At 41.8% G+C, this 19,757-nt stretch overlaps 1 protein-coding gene across 1 annotated transcript in view; it reads right to left on the reverse strand.

Moving 5' to 3' along the window:
• Positions 1–2,573: 2,573 nt before the first annotated feature.
• The window catches only part of myo15aa (myosin XVAa), a 48,583-nt gene continuing 31,399 nt past the window's right edge, over positions 2,574–19,757 (reverse strand). Inside the window, exons 40-64 of the mRNA XM_060943022.1 lie at positions 18,551–18,689; positions 12,714–12,829; positions 12,553–12,612; positions 12,372–12,447; positions 12,164–12,279; positions 11,949–12,067; positions 11,715–11,856; positions 11,520–11,631; positions 11,023–11,097; positions 10,195–10,400; positions 9,715–9,857; positions 9,527–9,593; positions 8,475–8,547; positions 8,080–8,153; positions 7,905–7,987; positions 7,677–7,807; positions 7,497–7,591; positions 7,332–7,409; positions 7,158–7,254; positions 6,887–7,047; positions 6,652–6,785; positions 3,526–3,659; positions 3,242–3,375; positions 2,897–3,037; positions 2,574–2,759 (exon numbers count right to left, since the gene is read on the reverse strand). Coding sequence (XP_060799005.1) covers positions 2,658–2,759; positions 2,897–3,037; positions 3,242–3,375; positions 3,526–3,659; positions 6,652–6,785; positions 6,887–7,047; positions 7,158–7,254; positions 7,332–7,409; positions 7,497–7,591; positions 7,677–7,807; positions 7,905–7,987; positions 8,080–8,153; positions 8,475–8,547; positions 9,527–9,593; positions 9,715–9,857; positions 10,195–10,400; positions 11,023–11,097; positions 11,520–11,631; positions 11,715–11,856; positions 11,949–12,067; positions 12,164–12,279; positions 12,372–12,447; positions 12,553–12,612; positions 12,714–12,829; positions 18,551–18,689 — 2,808 coding nt within the window. The 3' untranslated portion in view covers positions 2,574–2,657. The remainder of the gene's footprint in view (positions 2,760–2,896; positions 3,038–3,241; positions 3,376–3,525; positions 3,660–6,651; positions 6,786–6,886; positions 7,048–7,157; positions 7,255–7,331; positions 7,410–7,496; positions 7,592–7,676; positions 7,808–7,904; positions 7,988–8,079; positions 8,154–8,474; positions 8,548–9,526; positions 9,594–9,714; positions 9,858–10,194; positions 10,401–11,022; positions 11,098–11,519; positions 11,632–11,714; positions 11,857–11,948; positions 12,068–12,163; positions 12,280–12,371; positions 12,448–12,552; positions 12,613–12,713; positions 12,830–18,550; positions 18,690–19,757) is intronic.

Below are 19,757 nucleotides of genomic sequence, written 5' to 3' on the forward strand. Positions count from 1 at the left end.
ACACTACTGTAGTAACTGTTTCAGACTAGGAAGTGGAATTTTAACTCACATTTTAGACACAGTATGACCAAATATTATTTTTATTTTTGCTCTACCAGTGAAAATAGTTCCCTAAGAAGCCACAGCTGGATAAAGTATTGCATGTTGTCTGTGTGCTTTTCTTACTATATTACCTCCACAACAGAGGTTTTCGACTGACGGTATTCTTAGTCCCTGACCTAGTGAACCTGTATCAGGATGAATTTACTGATAGAGACTTCAAAGCAATTCTGTAAGTCGCTCTGGATAAAGGCATCTGCAAAACACCATAAACATAAATGTGCTTTGTTTTTAGATGAGTGTCATAGCAGTGCTCATACTCTGAAGTATTAAATAATGTTTTAATGATGTGAGATTTTTGTTTGTTAGGGTGAAAACCATACCAGGTATAAGCCAGCTTTGGTCTTTGGATTTGCTGTGGGGAAAAAACAAACGAACAAAAAACAGTTGTAGGAACTAGTTATTGGAGGAAAAGAACGTTTTATTGTTGAATTTTCCACCATTCAAGTTGAAATTATTTATAGGTCTACTTGTGTTTGAGTTATTGAAATTTGGATTACTGACTTACTAACTTTCAGTTACCCATTGATTCCGATCAGGGTCACAGTGGATCTGAAGTTTATCCCAGGAATACTGAGCATAAGGTGAATAGACCATGGATGGGACAAAAGTCCATCGCTGAGGTTTGGAAAAATCCCATTTTATTCACATGAACAGTCAAACAGGCTAATGAAGCTAAGAAATCAATAATAGTTATAATGTAATATAACTTCGATAATTGTGAGTTCCACCACTCTAATTTTTTTTTTTTAAATCATAGATCCCTGGGGAATCCTTGGACCACACATTGAGAACCACTGCTTTAATAACATCTTTCCTCTAAACCTGGTGGCATCAAAATTCTCATCTCATCTCATTATCTCTAGCCGCTTTATCCTTCTACAGGGTCGCAGGCAAGCTGGAGCCTATCCCAGCTGACTATGGGCAAAAGGCAGGGTACACCCTGGACAAGTCGCCAGGTCATCACAGGGCTGACACATAGACACAGACAACCATTCACACTCACACCTACGGTCAATTTAGAGTCACCAGTTAACCTAACCTGCCTGTCTTTGGACTGTGGGGGAAACCGGAGCACCCGGAGGAAACCCACGCGGACACGGGGAGAACATGCAAACTCCGCACAGAAAGGCCCTCGCCGGCCCCGGGGCTCGAACCCAGGACCTTCTTGCTGTGAGGCGACAGCGCTAACCACTACACCACCGTGCCGCCCATCAAAATTCTTTAATTTTCAATATAAATTTACAATATCACAGAAATTAATTTAGAGTTTGATGGCTTGTAATCAGAAGTTAAATCATTTATCGTTTTGATAAATGATAAATTGAGGCAAAATTAACAAAATTAACACTTTCTTTAAAAATCAAATATCAAATAATCAAAAGCAGTTAATAATTGCTTTCGGCAAGTTTGAAATGGGTCGCACGGTTGTGTCGTGGTTAGCACTGTCGCTTCACAGCAAGAAGGTTCTGGGTTTGAGCCCAGTGGCCAACAGGGGCCTTTCTGTGCGGAGTTTGCATGTTCTCCCCGTGTCTGTGTGGGTTTCCTCCGGGTGCTCCAGTTTCCCCCACAGTCCAAAGACATGCAGGTTAGGTTAATTGGTGGCTCTAAATTGACCGTAGGTGTGAATGGTTGTTTGTCTCTGTGCCAGCCCTGTGATGACCTGGTGACTTGTCCAGGGTGTACCCCACCTCTCGCCCATAGTCTGCTGGGATAGGCTCCAGCTTGCCTGCGACCCTGTACAGGATAAACGGCTACAGATAATGGCTGGATGGATGGAAGTTTGAAATGAAAGCATTTCTCTATAATATAAAGCAGTTTGAAAATGTATTACATGATCATTAATATCACTAATATGCCATGATTTAATTTGATGGAAATTATAAATCATAACACAGAAGCTGAGCTCCACTTGTCATTCACATAAACTAAAGGTACCTGAGCTCTGCTCCTGAGAGTTCCTGCCCAGTTTTACCCCTGCTTGTAAACATTTTAATACTAGAATGGTCCTATACACCTCTGGATTTTTTTTTAGAAACAGTCTTTTTAAAACGCACACGAATGCATGCATTACTTTATGTACATGTTAACCGCACAGTAAAGTGCAAATAATGTTGAACACAATCCAGCAGTAGAAAAATGGCATACTTAAGAAAATTACATTCATATTCAGTTTGTGCTAGCCTTTAGACCTTGACAAAGTTACATCACAGTCCTTGAAATGAATTTCTTCAACATCTTGAGAGGTAGTCTTGATATTTAAAACCATGGAATCATGTTCAGCCACAAAGTATACACTTAGAACAAAAAAAGGTGCTAGGTAGGTTCTACGACAAATGTTCTCGTTTCCAAGTAGCATGAAACAAAGCTTTGTGGATTTTTTTCCTAGGAGGTTTTAGTTAATGAACCTTGAACATTGTAATGATGAGGTTAACTTTGGTCGAATTCCAGTTGGATGTAGTATGCTAACAAAACATATTAGGATGTTATATGAAAGAAAAGCTTGTATGACACTTTGATGAGACAGGGAATAGATTGACATGCTGTTTGAAGGCATATTAAAGAAGCGTGATCTCGCTGGGAGGCAGAGTCAGTCTCTTCTCTCGCACGGACAGCATGTTGTCCATGTGCATGGCGATAACACGGCACAGCTCCAGACTCTACAAGGTCACACGTACAAGCATCTTTCAGTACTCAGTAAACCATCTGGGGAAAAAATGCTTATTCATTTCCATAGAATCCATTCCCCGATTTATGTTTTCTCATGTAGTAACTTTCAAAAGTCAACATGTCATACCTGGTCTACTTGTAGTTGTGTGATGCGCTGAGATGTTAGATCCCCCAGCATTATCTCTACATAAGGGTAACTGGAACCAGCTACAGGCCTCTGTGTCCGTGTGGACTGCACCTCTTTCAGTGGAAACTTCACCATCAGCTCCTGGAAAACAGGAGAGCATTCATTTCTGAATTTTATATCTATCTATCTATCTATCTATCTATCTATCTATCTATCTATCTATCTATCTATCTATCTATCTATCTATCTATCTATCTATCTATCTATCTATCTATCTATCTATCTATCGATTTTACACTAATAGGTCTATTTGTTTATAAATCAAAATCTTGTACATTTACTTACATGTGTGTCTTTGTTTAGAAAGTTTAGGCCATTTTGATTGACAGCTAATATGCAAGGGCAGTCTACAGAGCTGTTACTGCTGCTTTGTATGTAGAAGAATGAGGAACCAAACATGGGGAAAACGCTTACAAGCCCTACAGTCACAAAGTCACAAAGTGTTTATCAGTACTGTACATGTTGAACACTCATTCATGATCTCTTATCTACATACACTAGTTAATGCTCTCGATGGCAAATGCTGTAGTAATTCTGTATATGAATATTCGGTTAAGTAAGCTCCTCACCCAGGAATTGGGCTCTGGCCTGATGTGGGCTCAGTGCTTGGACTTGCTGCATGTTCTGGGTCACCATGTTCAGCCATTGCTGGGAAAACTGTAGTCCATACAGAAGGACAGGGATGCAGTCCTGGACCTCACGGCTTTAACAGCATAGAGAGATGATAGACATTGTTTCTCAGTGTAATATATATAGGATATTATACAGTGGTGCGCAGATATGAAGTTTATCTTCGAGGGGTCACTCACTTGTGAAATATTTTTCAACACGAGAAAAACTTCATATCTTCATGCTACTGTGTAATGTTCTTTATATTCTATGGACACATCCACAAAAAATCTCATCTCATTATCTGTAGCCGCTTTATCCTGTTCTACAGGGTCGCAGGCAAGCTGGAGCCTATCCCAGCTGACTACGGGCGAAAGGCGGGGTACACCCTGGACAAGTCACCAGGTCATCGCAGGGCTGACACAGACACAGACAACCATTCACACTCACATTCACACCTACGCTCAATTTAGAGTCACCAGTTAACCTAACCTGCATGTCTTTGGACTGTGGGGGAAACCGGAGCACCCGGAGGAAACCCACGCGGACACGGGGAGAACATGCAAACTCCGCACAGAAAGGCCCTCACCGGCCACGGGGCTCAAACCCGGACCTTCTTGCTGTGAGGCGACAGCGCTAACCACTACACCACCGTGCCGCCCCTCCACAAAAAATACACAAGTTAATCAATAAATTTTAATTTTGAACCAGTTCTCCATTTTGACAACGCGTGTCTAGTCAGCAGGAAAACACTGGGAGGGACATCACTGGAGTGAAATATCAGGAATTATTATACATACAGGACACTTTTGTCTTCGACTTGTTCAATGTCATGCTAGCTGAATGGAATATATCTGATAGACCACTCAAAGCCAGCCAATATTATTTAAATATGTCACTCAGATCAGACCCGCGATGTATTTCATACGAAAAATACAAGTTTTTCAACACAAGGAGATAAATGCCATATCCACGCCAACATGTGATTTTCTTTTTATTATATCGACACATTCACAAACAAAAACTATGCAAATTTATCAAAACAATTAATCAATTTCCTCACGAGTGAGGATATTGAAAAATATGTCACGATTGTAGTTCTCAATGTCCCGGGTGTAGTTTGTATGAAAAATACGAGTGGTATATTTCCCAGTAAAACACTCATGTCTATGTAATATTTAACAGTTATTCCATGAAATCGAGTCGTACATGAGCTGATAGCTGACGAAGCACGTAGCGCCAAGTTGGCTATAAGCCATGTATAACGAGATTGAGTGGAATAACTGTTTTATTATATTCAGATTCACTGGATTTTGAGAAACAGAGCATTTTTTATTTTTTGCAAACTCAATAAATAAAAACTCCATACAAAACGTCCAACAAAATCCTTTACACTTACGCTACATTCACACTGCAAGGCTTAATGCTCAATTCCGATTTTTTTGTGAAATCCGATTTTTTTTGTGAGGTCGTTCACATTCACAAATATATGCGACTTGTATGTGATCCTCAGTATGAACGAAAAGCGACCTAAAAGTGTTCCGCATGCGCATTGCAGGATACGACGACGTCACACGCAGTGAGCATGGCCAGTGTTTACGGAAGTAAAACCGCCCGGTTGCGGTATGACCCATCCAATCTAGCTTGAATAGCTGCATCCCCCCAAATGGAAATCAGCTCCCTAACCTCTGCGTCCTTCCATTGAGAAGATTCAGAACCTTCACAGCCCGAAGCGTCCCTCGCATTGATGTCATATGCGCCATGTTGTAACTTTTTTTGAGAGACCCGCCGCCTACTTCAGCGCAGAATAGTGACGTTTGTGGCTTGTTGATGACGTGTAAGTCGGATGAATGCGACCTGGCGGTTCAGACTGAAGTCGCATATGAAAAGAGCAGATAGGAATCGGAATTAGGACCACATATCCAAACGGCCTGGGTCGGATTTGAAAAAAATCGGATCTGTGTCGTTCATATTGTCAATAAAAGATCGGATACAGGTCACATGTGGGCGAAAAGATCGGATTTGAGTCACTTCAGCCTGCAGTGTGAACGTAGCCTTAGAATGTAAACAAACCGGTGAAATGACAGTATCATTTTGTGGAAAATGCTATAATAATAATTACTGAAAAATAAAAAAGATATGTTTTTACCATCAAATACTTTTATTCCATATTTTTGTTGCTTTGTTTGTATTTTTGGGGGTTTTCTTCTTCTTCTTTAGGTTTTTTTTTTGGCGATTGGCAAATCAACTTAAAGGTGCATTACTGCCACTGACTGGGCTGAAGTGTGGAACAGGAGCAGGGGGGTTATATTCTTTTAGTTATTTCTTGTTTGGTTCAGCAATATGCGCTGCCATTTTGTTTTTTCTCTACTCACAGTATATGAGCTGATAGCCTAGTAGTAGAGTCGCCAATCAGAGCGCACGATTGCTCATATCCAGTGAATGTGGATAGAGTAAATTAATATATTTCATTATAACTGCACACACACAGAGAGAGAGAGAGAGAGAGAGAGAGAGAGAGAGAGAGAGAGAGACTGACTATCTATAAAAGTGTGAAGTGTTATGATGGCCCATAAATGCAAAGCACAACTTCAAAACCAAAAACACATCAGCAAACAGCTCATGTCAACCTGAAGGATCATGGAGGATGTTTACTGCGATGGGGAAATAGTACAATGAGTCTCCTAATGCTTTTTATTTGTGTTTATTTTTATCAAGGGCATTGATGTGATTATTTTAGATATGCTGTCTACTGCTTTAATAATGCTAAAAAAAAAAACCTCGCCTAAATGAAGCTGGGGTTTAGAAGAAAGAAATCACTCCTCGCTTTAATGACAACAGTACCTTCATATGAAATTGTGTTGACCGGGTAACTAGGTAATAGACTAATTTCTTTTGTGATATTTATACACTGAGTACAATTACCAATAAACGTAATGTTCAATCTTTACAGTTTGACTTAATATTAATGTGTTTTTGAATTTGTGGTTTTGGTTTTGCTGCTGTGGTTGCGGTTTCGGTTTGTTTTGCACTGACAGGACGCTGTAATGTGTTGTACAGATTAGTGTTAGTGGGTGTAGGATTACAGGTTAGGAAGAGAGAGGGTGTCCTTGGCGCGATGTTGCAGGGCAGCTAGTTTTGACACCTGCTGAAGCTGCTGTTCACTAAGCTTGCCCTGTGGCACAATATTCAGAAGGGCTTTTAAGTAATCTGGGGTAACCTGCAGAACAAATTTAAAGATGTGAAACAGACAAACATTAATAAAAAAATACCAATGTTGCTTTATTTATGAAAACCAGTGCGGTTTGACATATCCAGTACCTGATTATAATGCATGGTGACTCCAAGCTCATTATCGAATTTTAGTGGCTGATTCCAGATCACTCTTCTAAACCACAGGCTGTAATTGCTATCAATAGGCTCTGCTTCTGTAGTCACATCCAAAATGTACTCTCTTTTGCTCAGTGGCTGAACATTCTGGCCTATAGATTGACAGGTTACTGTTATCAATCAAATGGCCCACACTGTCTTCACCCATTTGGTCAGTAAAATCCATTGTTCCAGTGATGTCCACTGGTGAATACATTCTCACCTCTGTTTGTGACAACAAATATGGCATATTCATCCATTCCCTCCATGCTGTGCAGACCCATCTCATAGCATAGCTCTTCAATGGCATCCAGAACAACCTACATATGACAGTCCTTCTCAACCAAGCAACTTGATTACAATGGAAATTTCAAATAATGTGAAAAGGACAACTCACTGAGCAGGTCTTAATTTTCAGATGACGCTCAATTCCACCAGGGAGAAGGAATAGCTGCCGTTTGGAGCTCCTGCTGGCCTAGAGTGATCAAGAACATGAAAGGATCTAAGTAAGGAAAGCTACAACACCAATGCTTATTAATTATTAAATGTATAAAATACTTACCATCATAGCCTTTAGTTCCATGGTGTTAGGGTATTTAATGCGGCCACCATATTGGAACGTCTTCCTTAAGTTCTGTTCGCATGCTTTGGCAATGCCTGGAAAAATCAAGGACTTTAATCAAATTAATGCAATTTTCTAAGATCTGTACATGCTCATGCTTAGGCTATAAGAGTACTGGACCTTGGTATTGCACCCCTGGACCTGCACAGGCATCTTGAAGGTATTTCAGTAGGTAGGGCTTCAGTACTTCTGAACATCGGTAGTATGCTGTAAGGATGTATAGGATCCTCCAGCCTCTTTGACAACTGTCTCTGAGCAACACAGCAAAACAGAAGATTTCTAATGTCAGTATTACCAGGCGCATTACATTCATTATATATTATAAAACAGGGAAATGTAAGATGATACGTTTTGGAACTGGTGTTTTCAGTGATCTGCTTGAGGACCTGGCAGTACGCTTCATCCCTCAGTAAACCATACTCGCCAGTAAGCTACAACAGAAATGTAACTTATATTAAATGAGACATTGTGTCTCTTTATTTATAGGTTATTAACAAAAATTCTAATAGGATTACTTGAGTACCCTTAGGATGGTGCTGATGATATCTTGCTCAGTTTGGCCTTTGATTGGGTAGTCTCCCATGAACTTCATTATAGCTGGAAAAAGCACAGTTACACATAGAAAGGCATATATGTGTCTGATCCAAATATTTTTCCTGATATGTTAAACAAAGAATTATAGTGTAATTTAGCTTTTAATTACGATTTAGAATACAGTGTCAGAGTTTGTCTAAATGCACAAACATTAAAATGCAAAACTTGATGAACACCTTTCATAATGATTAAGAAACATTTTATTCAATCCAATTTAATTTGCAAGTGATGACCTCTTAATGACTCCATGCACAGAAAGTTAATTTATAAATGCAGGCACTTTCATAATGACGAAGATTAAAAATATGAAAGTCTCTCGCTTACCCAAGAAAATGTCTGCAGCAATCTTGTTCATGTTTTCATCAGTAAACTCAATCAAGGACTCTTGGATAGGAGACTGTTTAACACACCAAATACAATAACTGATGGGGAGTACAAATAATCATAAATGAAAATGTTCTTCTAACATAAATATATTTAAAGCTGCTGACTGCAAAGTCATCTGAAATTTTCAAATTATTTTATTGTGCAAGATAATCTCCTATGTCTTACAAGAACAATATTACGCGGATGAGATGTGATAATTTTGATGTGCCGAGGGTAACGTTCCTCCATTTTGGGACCTTTTTCCTCCCTTTTGAGGTAAACAGTGTGGCCGAAAGCGAGACGCTTTAACTAATTAGCATAACTATGGAACCGGGTCACACTAACATGGCGACGCACGGAAAACATCATGACTCTGCATCGACCTCGGAGAGTTTTGAGTCGCAGGGATGTAATTTGTGGTTGACATTCACAAGTAGATCTGTGAAATAAAAGACAAATATATCTTTCCTCTGTTACTGCTTTTGTGTTCTTGTTTCTTTCTCTGTAAGATCAAAACATTAGGTCTATAACTCCATACTTGCTTCCGTGGAGTTGAGCCCATGCATCCTAAGGCTAAGATAACTAAGCATTAACTAGAATGATTTAGTTATCTGTCCAGAAAAATGGCACGCCATCTAACCTTGCTCTATCTTGCAGTTGCACTCACTAGGCAGGCTTTGCTTTGCCGCTGGCTTTTTGCTGGCAGCAGAGCGGAGTCTGCCATGTTTGCCCACACCGACTTGTTTTGGTTAAAAGTAGGTCAAACATGCTCCATGGTGGTCATGTAATACTGTTGCTCACTTGCGTCGGCAATCTCCAGAATCGTAAAATGCAGGACACTTTTTATCTCGGCAAAACATTTACACGGTGTGTGCAGCAGCGAAACATCTCAAAACTCCAACAGCAATAGAAATAGAACATTTTGCCCAGAATCCAACTTTTCAGTCAGAGTCTTTAACACAATAACTAAGGAAGCATTTCTATATAGTACACCAGCTGTATGATTATACCTTGGAAAATTTCACCATATCTGATGATTCCTTGGTTTCCTTCCCCTTCTTTGACCTTTGGGAATCACTGGAAAAGTAACTTATTTAAGTAAAAAAAAATACTTTTTTCACAAGCCATGAGAGTCTACTATACCGTTTCTTCTGTCTACATTCACACATATGTTCCAAAGTTAAAGGAAAACACTGACCTGGTCTTCCTATGGGCCTCTCTGAAATATTTCTTGGCAAACTCCACCATGTTGTATTGGCTATCCTGCAGAATCCTCTCATCAATCTCCATGTTATTGTAGTCTGTATGGGCCTCAGTATAATCACTGACCAGTGAAGCCACCTAGAGGGGAGACAGAGTAATATTTTTTAACAGGATCAGTATAGATGGAGGGAGATTGTTTGATATAACTCGACCCAAAGTTTCATAGAAGCAGGAATACTGCTTTTCAATTGTTCCATACAATATTTAGTACTTTTCTGGTTTATGTACATGTACAGTCCTGCTACACGAGTCCAACACTTCAATATTTATTCGGTTTATAAGATCTATATCTTCATGAAATGTTAAACAGTGAGAGGTTATACTGTATATAGAATTGGTGTAGACTAGAGTAAGCAGAAAATGCTGCCAAATACAGTATTGCTAGATGAGATGTTTTCATGTCAGCAAAACATACTTCAATGGAGCGGTCGAGCTCATGGGCTGCAACGGTGGAACCTACAGCTACGGCTACGGTGCCAGAAACTGCCACGTGACCCTGCTTATTCTTGGGCTCATCTTTCTTGTCCACAGGGAGGTTGATAAAGTCTGGCGCAGCCACTGGCTGGACGTACTCCACAGGGAAAACCCCTGCACGACCGTGTACCGCTCCAAATTTCCAGCCTTGAGGTAATACAAAGGAATTGTATAGAAATGTGTATTATATAATCAACTACTGGGAAAATACACTGAGAGACCCATTATGATTCCTAAGAAGAAGAAGAGGAAGCCTTTATTTGTCACATGCACACTCAAGCACTGTGAAATTCTTCCTCTGCATTTGACCCATCTTAAGCAGTGAGCACATGCGCGCGCGCACACACACACACACATATATATATACCCAGAGCAGTGGGCAGCTATGCTACAGCACCCAGGGAGCAGCTGGGGGTTAGGTGCCTTGCTCAAGGGCACTTCAGCCCAAGGCTGCCCCATGTTAACCTAACCACATGTCTTTGAACTGTGGGTAAAACCAGAGCACCCGGAGGAAACTCACGCAGACACGGGGAGAACATGCAAACTCCACACAGAAAGACCCGTCGGCCACTGGACTTGAACCCAGAACCTTCTTGCTGTGAGGCGACAGTGCTAACACCACCATGCCGCACCATGCCAAAGGAACAAAAATAGTATTTCAGTCATGTAATTACGGAGTTATCTACAAAAGAAGAGACAGAAAGATGGCAAAGTGGAAAACTAGAAGCTGAACAGCTGCACTCCATGCACACAGTGTACACCGACCCACCAAAGTCAGATGTGTCTCGTTTTATCTCCTCAAGAAGCATGACCTTCTTTTTCACTATGCAACCATAGCAGTGACCTACAGAACAGCCAAAGTGATTTGATGTGAAACAATGTCTCAAATAAACATCCAAACAGCATCACTGTTAGTCAGTTTACCAGGCAACAACTGGGCAACATCTCATTTATGAAGCAATCTTTTTTTTTGGGGGGGGGGGGCGGGGGGGGGGGCTTTTTTCACCTTTATTGGATAGGACAGTGTAGAGACAGGAAATGAGTGGGAGAGAGAGAGAGACGGGGAGGGATCGGGAAATGACCTCGGATCAGAATCGAACCCGGGTCCCCGGATTTATGGTATGGCGCCTTATCCACCTGAGCCACGACGCCCCCATGAAGCAATCTTAAGACCTTTGAAGTGTTTAGATGCTGCATAGACCTCACACACAGCAAAACTGTGTTTTCCATATGATGTGTGAAAGACTGGATCATAAACTGCCTCACCTTCCTCCAGCCCCTCCATTTTCTGCAAGCGTATAATGTCCCCTTTGTGGAAACTCAGCACTGTTCTGTCATCTGTAACGTAATTACGCACAGCAACCACATAGTCTGAGTCCTAGAGCAAAAAAGAATATGATTACTCCACAAAGCTACCATTTTCTGCCCTGAACCCAGTGCAGGTGAGAAGAGAAAGCTTACCTTCTTCAACTCTGTGATGAAGTAGTCAATCATGGTCTTGACATGGGGAGCTTTGGCTGAGAAGAGAATCAGTTTCTCATTGGTGAGGTTGAACTCCAGCATGTTCTTCGAAGGAATGGTGACAAACATGATATCTGTATAGCTGTATGTGGAAGCAAACATACACAATCACACATCGGTGTAACCAGAATATTTTTTGATGGCCGGTAAATATTATCTTCTTCTGCAACGTACCTGTAAGGTCTTAAAACTCTGAAGTAATCTGGGGCCAAAGCGCTGCTCCTCACCATCTTTAGCAGTTTAATTCCCCTGTGCGATACAGAAAGCACCTGGACACCAGTGCCCACACTGCCCTGTAACACACACACACAGACAAAAGCTCTCCATTTAGAGAAATCCAAGATTTTGAATAGGAAATAAGAGATGGAGAGGTGACAGGAGTTCCTTACAGATGCTGGGAAAAGACGAGAGAAGTAGATCTCCCAGGTGTCCCTTGCTGCAATAACAACCTTTTTTTTCACATTCTCGTCTTGTGTTGTAGCACCCGCATCAATGTTGTGCTCAGCTATTAAAGTATAAAAATACACCAGGGTGTAGAATTAATAACGTAAAGACTAGGTTCCTTATTATAATCCGTATTTGATTTCTGCGGCATACCAAAAAGGGATTTCATTTTCTGTCTCTCCTCCTTTGTGATCCGAATGCAAGCCTCTGAGAACGTGTCGTGGACGATCTGAAATAGAATCTACTGTTAAAATGGAAAGTACATCAGCAGGAAAAATTATCCATCTAGGTGATTTGGAAAAATAAGACACATACATGAAATAAAAGCACAGACCTGCTTGAACAGGAGATCTAACACCAGTGGATGGTTAAAGCTGTCCTTGGGATAGAAAACCTAACAAGCCAAACAACATGACACTACACTACTGAACAGAGTATTTGGAATATTACTCTCTTACACACACACACACACACACACACACACAAAGACCTTACCTCTTTTCTCAGGTAGATCTTCCAAGGTACATTTGTGTAGGTATAGTGCTCCTCACTGCTTCTTCTGTGGAGCTGGGTCTGAATGGTCTCCTCTTCAACTGGAAGGTCTCGAGATACTGGACCACCCACTCGTAGTTAGTTGCAACAGTGTAATAAAGTTCCGTAAACATTGTTCTTGATCGCCAACCACATACGTATAATAAAAAGGGCCTCATTTACGATGCTTTGGAAATCATTTGCAGGAGTATTGAGGTTTTTCACCCACGTGACCAAGTCATGTGATGCATCGTTAGGCTGCCATTTTGGACGTCACGGCTCGAATCAGTTTGAATGCAAGGAAGGCGACAAACGAAAAACATAAAAGAAAAAGGAGCGAGATGCAGAAAACACCTTCACTATCCAGCGACGTAGGGCATTTACAGGGCGAGCAGAGGGAGAGGTATTTGCAAAAATTGAGGTTAGCAGGCTTAGAGAACGACGTTTACCTGCTTCCACCAGGATTGTTCACTGACGTACGGAAGTACACGAAGCCCTCGTCTTTACCTGACTTCGGCCCACATGATCTGTATACCTATGTCGTTAAAAACCCATCGCCATACACAGGTATTGATCTGAAAGCGTATAAGAGTTTGGATGCCTACAAATATTTTGTGTCAGGCTGGGTAACATGCCTACATCAGCGGGTCGTCCCTGGAGCCGGTGGTCGCCATCTTATTACAGCTAAGGTTTGTTCACATTTTCATTTACTTTCGGTCCTCAGGATAAACAAAATGTTATTAAAGGTCACTGAAATAACTTCTTAGTCTGTTGAGACATGGCCCGTTATAAATTTGCTGTTACCAGGCAATGACCAAGAACTGTATTATTAGGGTCGGTGTCTGTGTTGTAGCAGTGTACTAGCAGCTAGCTGTTAGCACTAGTTAATGTCAACAACATAGTAGCTAGTATGTTACTGTAGCAATGTTTACGTTCAGTCATTTGGATGACTGTTAAAACCTTTCAGTCTCAAGTTTTTCCTTTACTGTATTTACTAGTTTACTGTAATTATGATCCGGCAGCTATTTATACCGGATCTCGGCCGGAGCACTCCGGGAGCAAGCCGGAGCGCGCTGCTTAATTTGAGGGGGAGCAAGCCGGAGCGCGCTCCAGCAGCTATTTACACTGGATCCGGTGTAAATAGCTGCCGGATCATAATTACAGTAAACTAGTAAATACAGTAAAGGAAAAACTTGAGACTGAAAGGTTTTAACAGTCATCCAAATGACTGAACGTAAACATTGCTACAGTAACATACTAGCTACTATGTTGTTGACATTAGCTAGCTTGACCTTCAAAATGGCGGACACCGGGGCATCACGTGACCCTGTGACGTCAGGTGAAATACCTCAATTTACACAAGAAATGTGGTATCCATGAAAATCACATAAGTTGGGAAAAATATTCATATCCTACAAGAGATCCTGATTGTCTTTTAAATTTATGTATCAGAAGAATTGCTAGTGTGAACCTCAATTTATAGGCTTCAAATCAGATAATTGACAGTGAGTTACTGCAATTTTATATACAGGTATACTGTTCTTGGCTGCAGGAGTGGAAACCATTGTGTTCTTCTGCTGTTGCATGCTGAGATGCTTTTCTACTCACCACGGTTGTAAAGAGTTGCTGTGAGTTCCTATATCCTTCCTGGTAGCTCGAACCAATCTGCCCATTGTCCTTTGACCTCTTTTATCAACAAGGCGTTTCCACCCACAGAACTGTCACTCACTCAGTGTTTTTTTGTTTGGTTGGTTTTTTGCACCATTCTGTGTAAACTCTAGAGACTGTTGTGTGTGAAAACCCCAGGAGATCAGCAGTTTCTGAAATACTCAAACCAGTCCATCTGGCACCAACACCCATGCCACAGTGAAAGTCACAGAGATCACAATTTTTCCCGTTCTGATGTTTGAAGTGAACATTAAAGCTAGACGGACTTTCGATTTCATAAAATCAGTGAAATTTAGTTCCCTCTGAAATTTGGTCATTGTGATATATGTTTATTTCTGTAATATCTCACAAAATATTAGGCCATTCTGTGGCTGGGAAGTTATTTAATTTGAGGGGATTCACGAGCAAATAATGTGCATGAAATCACTTGCTTTGCGCAGTCAAGCAGACAAAGAAAGTCTGTGTGCGCATGCGCAGGTTTACCACCTTCTTCTTCTGGGTTTTATGGCAGCTGGTATCCACAGTGTTGCATTACTGCCATCTACAGGTTTACCTTGACCGTGCACTGACAGTTCCATCATTCTGTCGCTAAACAAACAGCTGATCACACCAAGGTGCTCGCTGACCGCCGATATTTATTAGTTTGGTCCTGCGTTTCCTTTACTTCGCAACATAATGTCTTTTCTTCTCGCTTTCCGTTACTGTAGTCGGTCTTTCACGTTTCATTCGCACACTCGCGTCCTCCATTTCCCTTTCCTGTTTTAAATTTGTATCCCACAATGCCTTGCGTGAACAGGGAAAACCCACCACATCATGCATGACGTAGTATCTTGAATTGGGTCATGTTGAAGCAGAAAAAAAATAGCACATGGCCCTAAATTCATTAATTCATCTCATCTCATTATCTCTAGCCGCTTTATCCTTCTACAGGGTCGCAGGCAAGCTGGAGCCTATCCCAGCTGACTACGGGCGAAAGGCGGGGTACACCCTGGACAAGTCGCCAGGTCATCACAGGGCTGACACATAGACACAGACAACCATTCACACTCACATTCACACCTACGGTCAATTTAGAGTCACCAGTTAGCCTAACCTGCATGTCTTTGGACTGTGGGGGAAACCGGAGCACCCGGAGGAAACCCACGCAGACACGGGGAGAACATGCAAACTCCGCACAGAAAGGCCCTCGCCGGACCCGGGGTTCGAACCCAGGACCTTCTTGCTGTGAGGCGACAGCGCTAACCACTACACCACCGTGCCGCCTAAATTCATTAATTGTTCTATTTAAAAAAAAAAAACCTAATAAAATTGGAACTCTGTGATTCAAATTCAGTAGCTTTCGGTATTAGGCTCCTGGAAAATTTAGAACATGTTGTGGCTTAAGATTTAGCACTTGCCAAGGGGAACAGATATTTAAAGAACATTATGTTTTTGTTTTTTATTTAATTTTTTTCAGGGGATGAAAGCTGGCTTATAAGTTAGTTCTCTTTGCCTCGGGATCCTCAGCATGTTGCTGTGCAACACTTCAATGCCAACACTAATTCAGTGAACAAAATGATCTTGTGCCATTCCTAGGCATGTCCAAGTTTTGTCAGTTTTTGGATTTCCTGCTTCTGATACATCAAAGAGAAATAAATGACCAATCTGGTATGCCTCAACACAGAATTAGCCTTATACCCCCTAGCGTGCTGGTGTGCCATCATCAGGCGTCCCGAATATGTCAGGTTTCCTTATGACACCTTCATGGCCTCCTGCTTTTCAAATGCAGCGTCAGAGGCTTCTGACTGACACTGGCTGAGATTTTAAACATAGCACTTCTCCTGTGTGATGTATTTGGTGTCCAGGAGTACAACTGAGTACAGTGTAGATATCTTTTTTGCTCTTTGTTTTTACATCACCCCATTTTTCTTTTCACTTCACTTAATTCACACCTACAGTGCCTTGAAAAAGTATTCATACCCCTTGAACTTTTTCACATTTTTCCACCTTACAACCATGAACTTAAAAGTTTTTTATTGAGATTTTATGTGATAGACCAACACAGAGTAGCACATAATTGTGAAGTAAAAATTATAAATGGCCTTCAAAATTTTAAACAAATAAAAATCTGAAAAATGTGGTGTGCATTAGTATTCAGCCCCCCTGCGTCAATACTTTGTAGAGCCACCTTTTGCTGCAATTACAACTGCAAGTCTTTTGTGGTACGTCTCTACCAGCTTTGCACATCTAGACACTGAAATTTTTGCCCATTCTTCTTTGCAAAATAGCTCAAGCTCAGCCAGATTGGATGGAGAGCGTCTGTGAACAACAATTTTCAAGTCTTGCCACAGATGCTCAAAGGGATTTAGGTCTGGACTTTGACTGGGCCATTCTAACATGAATATTCTTTGATCTAAACCATTCCATTGTAGCTCTGGCTGTATGTTTAGGGTCATTGTCTTCCTGGAAGGTGAATCTCTTTCCCAGTCTCAAGTCTTTTGCAGCCTCCAACAGGTTTTCTTCCAGGATTGCCCTGTATTTAGCTCCATCCATCTTCCCATCAACTCTGACCAGCTTCCCTGTCCCTGCTGAAGAAAAGCATCCCCATAGCATGATGCTGCCACCACCATGTTTCACAGTGGGGATGGTGTCTGCAGGGTGATGAGCAGTGTTAGTTTTCCGCCACACATAGCGCTTTGCATTTAGGCCAAAAAGTTCAACTTTGGTCTCATCTGACCAAAGCACCCTCTTTCACATGTTTGCTGTGTCCCCTACATGGCTTCTGGCAAACTGCAAACGGGACTTCTTATGCCTGTCTTTCAACAATGGCTTTCTTCTTGCCACTCTTCCAAAAAGGCCAGAGTTGTGGAGTGGACGACTTATAGTTGTCCTGTGTACAGATTCTCCCACCTGAGCTGTGGATTTCTGCAGCTCCTCCAGAGTGATCATGGGCCTCTTGGCTGCTTCTCTGACCAGTGCTCTCCTTGCTCGCTCTGTCAGTTTAGGTGGACGGCCATGTCTTGGTAGGTTTGCAGTTGTGCCATACTTTTTCCATTTTTGAATGATGGATTGAACAGTGCTTCTTGAGATGTTCAGAGCTTGGGATATTTTTTTTTTATAACCTAACCCTGCTTTAAACTTCTCCAGAACTTTATCCCTGACCTGTCTGGTGAGTTCTTTGGTCTTCATGATGCTGTTTGTTCTTCAGTGTTCTCTAACAAACCACTGAGGCCTTCACAGAACAAGTGTATTTATGCTGTGAGTAAATTACACACAGTAATTAGATGACTTCTGAAGGCAATTGATTGTACTGGATTGTATTTAGAGGTATCAGAGTACAGGGGGCTGAATACTAATGCACACCACATTTTTCAGATTTTTATTTGTTTAAAATTTTGAAGACCATTTATCATTTTTGTTTCACTTCACAATTATGTGCTACTCTGTGTTGGTCTATCACATAAAATCTCAATAAAAAACTTTTAAGTTCGTGGTTGTAAGGTGGAAAAATGTGAAAAAGTTCAAGGGGTATGAATACTTTTTCAAGGCACTGTAATTCATCTCATCTCATTATCTCTAGCCACTTATCCTGTTCTACAGGGTCGCAGGAAAGCTGGAGCCTATCCCAGCTGACTATGGGCGAGATACACCCTGGACAAGTCACCAGGTCACCACAGGGCTGACATATAGAGACAAACAACCATTCACACCTACGGTCAATTTAGAGACACCAATTAACCTAACCTGCATGTCTTTGGACTGTGGGGGAAACCGGAGCACCCGGAGGAAACCCATGCAGACACGGGGAGAACATGCAAACTCCACACAGAAAGGCCATCGTCAGCCACTGGGCTTGAACCCAGGACCTTCTTGCTGTGAGGCGACAGCGCTAACCACTACACCACCGTGCCGCCCCACCTAATTCATCTTTTCTGTAATTTATCTCCAAATTTTGGCACTTGCAGGTGCTATTGCGCTGCTAATTTATTTATTTGTTTATTGGTGTAGATGTGAGTCAAAATAACTTCCACTTCTGCCTCTGAGAAATTCCTTTTCTCTTGTTGATTTGTCCTTGTTTTAAGCTTTATGGTATGATAAAGTATGATAAATGAGGCCCAGTGTCTGTCTTGTGTATTGTAATGAATTGTACTGACCGGGTGGTGGGGCTGGGGACCTTTGACTGATCACAGGCACTGGGGGTGATCTTTTCATCTTTATGCTCTTTGATGGTTGTAGGCTTCCCATTTCTGTGACACCTGAAGTAGAAGGGCCTGGCGTATAGGTCTTTTTCTGCTGTATGTTGAAAACATAGAAGACATTTATTTCATCCATCCATCCATTATCTGTAGCCACTTATCCTGTTCTACAGGGTCACAGGCAAGCTGGAGCCTATCCCAGCTGACTATGGGCGAGAGACGGGGTACACCCTGGACAAGTCGCCCGGTTATTGCAGGGCGGACACAGAGACAAACAACCATTCACACCCACGGTCAATTTAGGTGGTGTTTACATTAGACCGTATCAGCGGATCATCAGATTAACATTTTTAAAACGATTCGCGTGCACACAGCAACGCCAATACACGGATACGCTAATCACATGACTAATTAGACGGCACGTAAGTTGAAATGTGTCAGTGCAGCTCAGTGCTTCCTCCTCAGCGGCTGCGCTCCAAATCACTCCGCCCTGAACAGCTAGTGCCCTCTGGAGGGTGCGCACTCCAGCCCTGCGCAGCTCACAGAGCGCGCGAGTGAAGCGCACGAGCAGTGATTCGGGACTGAGCCGCTGTGTGTGAGATCCCAGTGCATATCGGGCATGCGCAAGTCACTCACCACTTGCAAGTGGAAGGATGGCAAGCCAAAAGACAATCATAACTACACAATGGGCAGTATTTGCATCTTACCATGAACATTATTAAAAATGACAAAGCAAAGCATTATATTCATACTTTTATACTCTTTAATGAAAAACAAAAAGGTGATACAAGGCGGAAACAATAGCAGGAAGTGAAGTCCGTGCCGTTTTTCAGCAGTCGCGTCACATGACCAACGTGGCATGAACAACGCCAGCAAATCAGGAAGGTGGATGTCACAGTGAAGTTGTCCAATGATGACGTCAGCTAGAGCTCAGCACTGCGTTTCCTCGTATCTCAATGTTTACACAGCACCGGATCAGATATGAACTGGGTTGAATACGTGGGCCCTGGCGGATTCAAGTTGTTCCGCCTGTGGAGTCGTTTCCCGGCGTTTTAATGTGAACGGACAGTGCATCCGCGACGAAAACGAGACGGATACGGTCTAATGTAAACACCACCTTAGAGTCACCAATTAGCCTAACCTGCATGTCTTTGGACTGTGGGGG

Source organism: Neoarius graeffei, chromosome 16 (assembly GCF_027579695.1).
Source record: "Neoarius graeffei isolate fNeoGra1 chromosome 16, fNeoGra1.pri, whole genome shotgun sequence".
Classification (NCBI taxonomy): domain Eukaryota; kingdom Metazoa; phylum Chordata; class Actinopteri; order Siluriformes; family Ariidae; genus Neoarius; species Neoarius graeffei.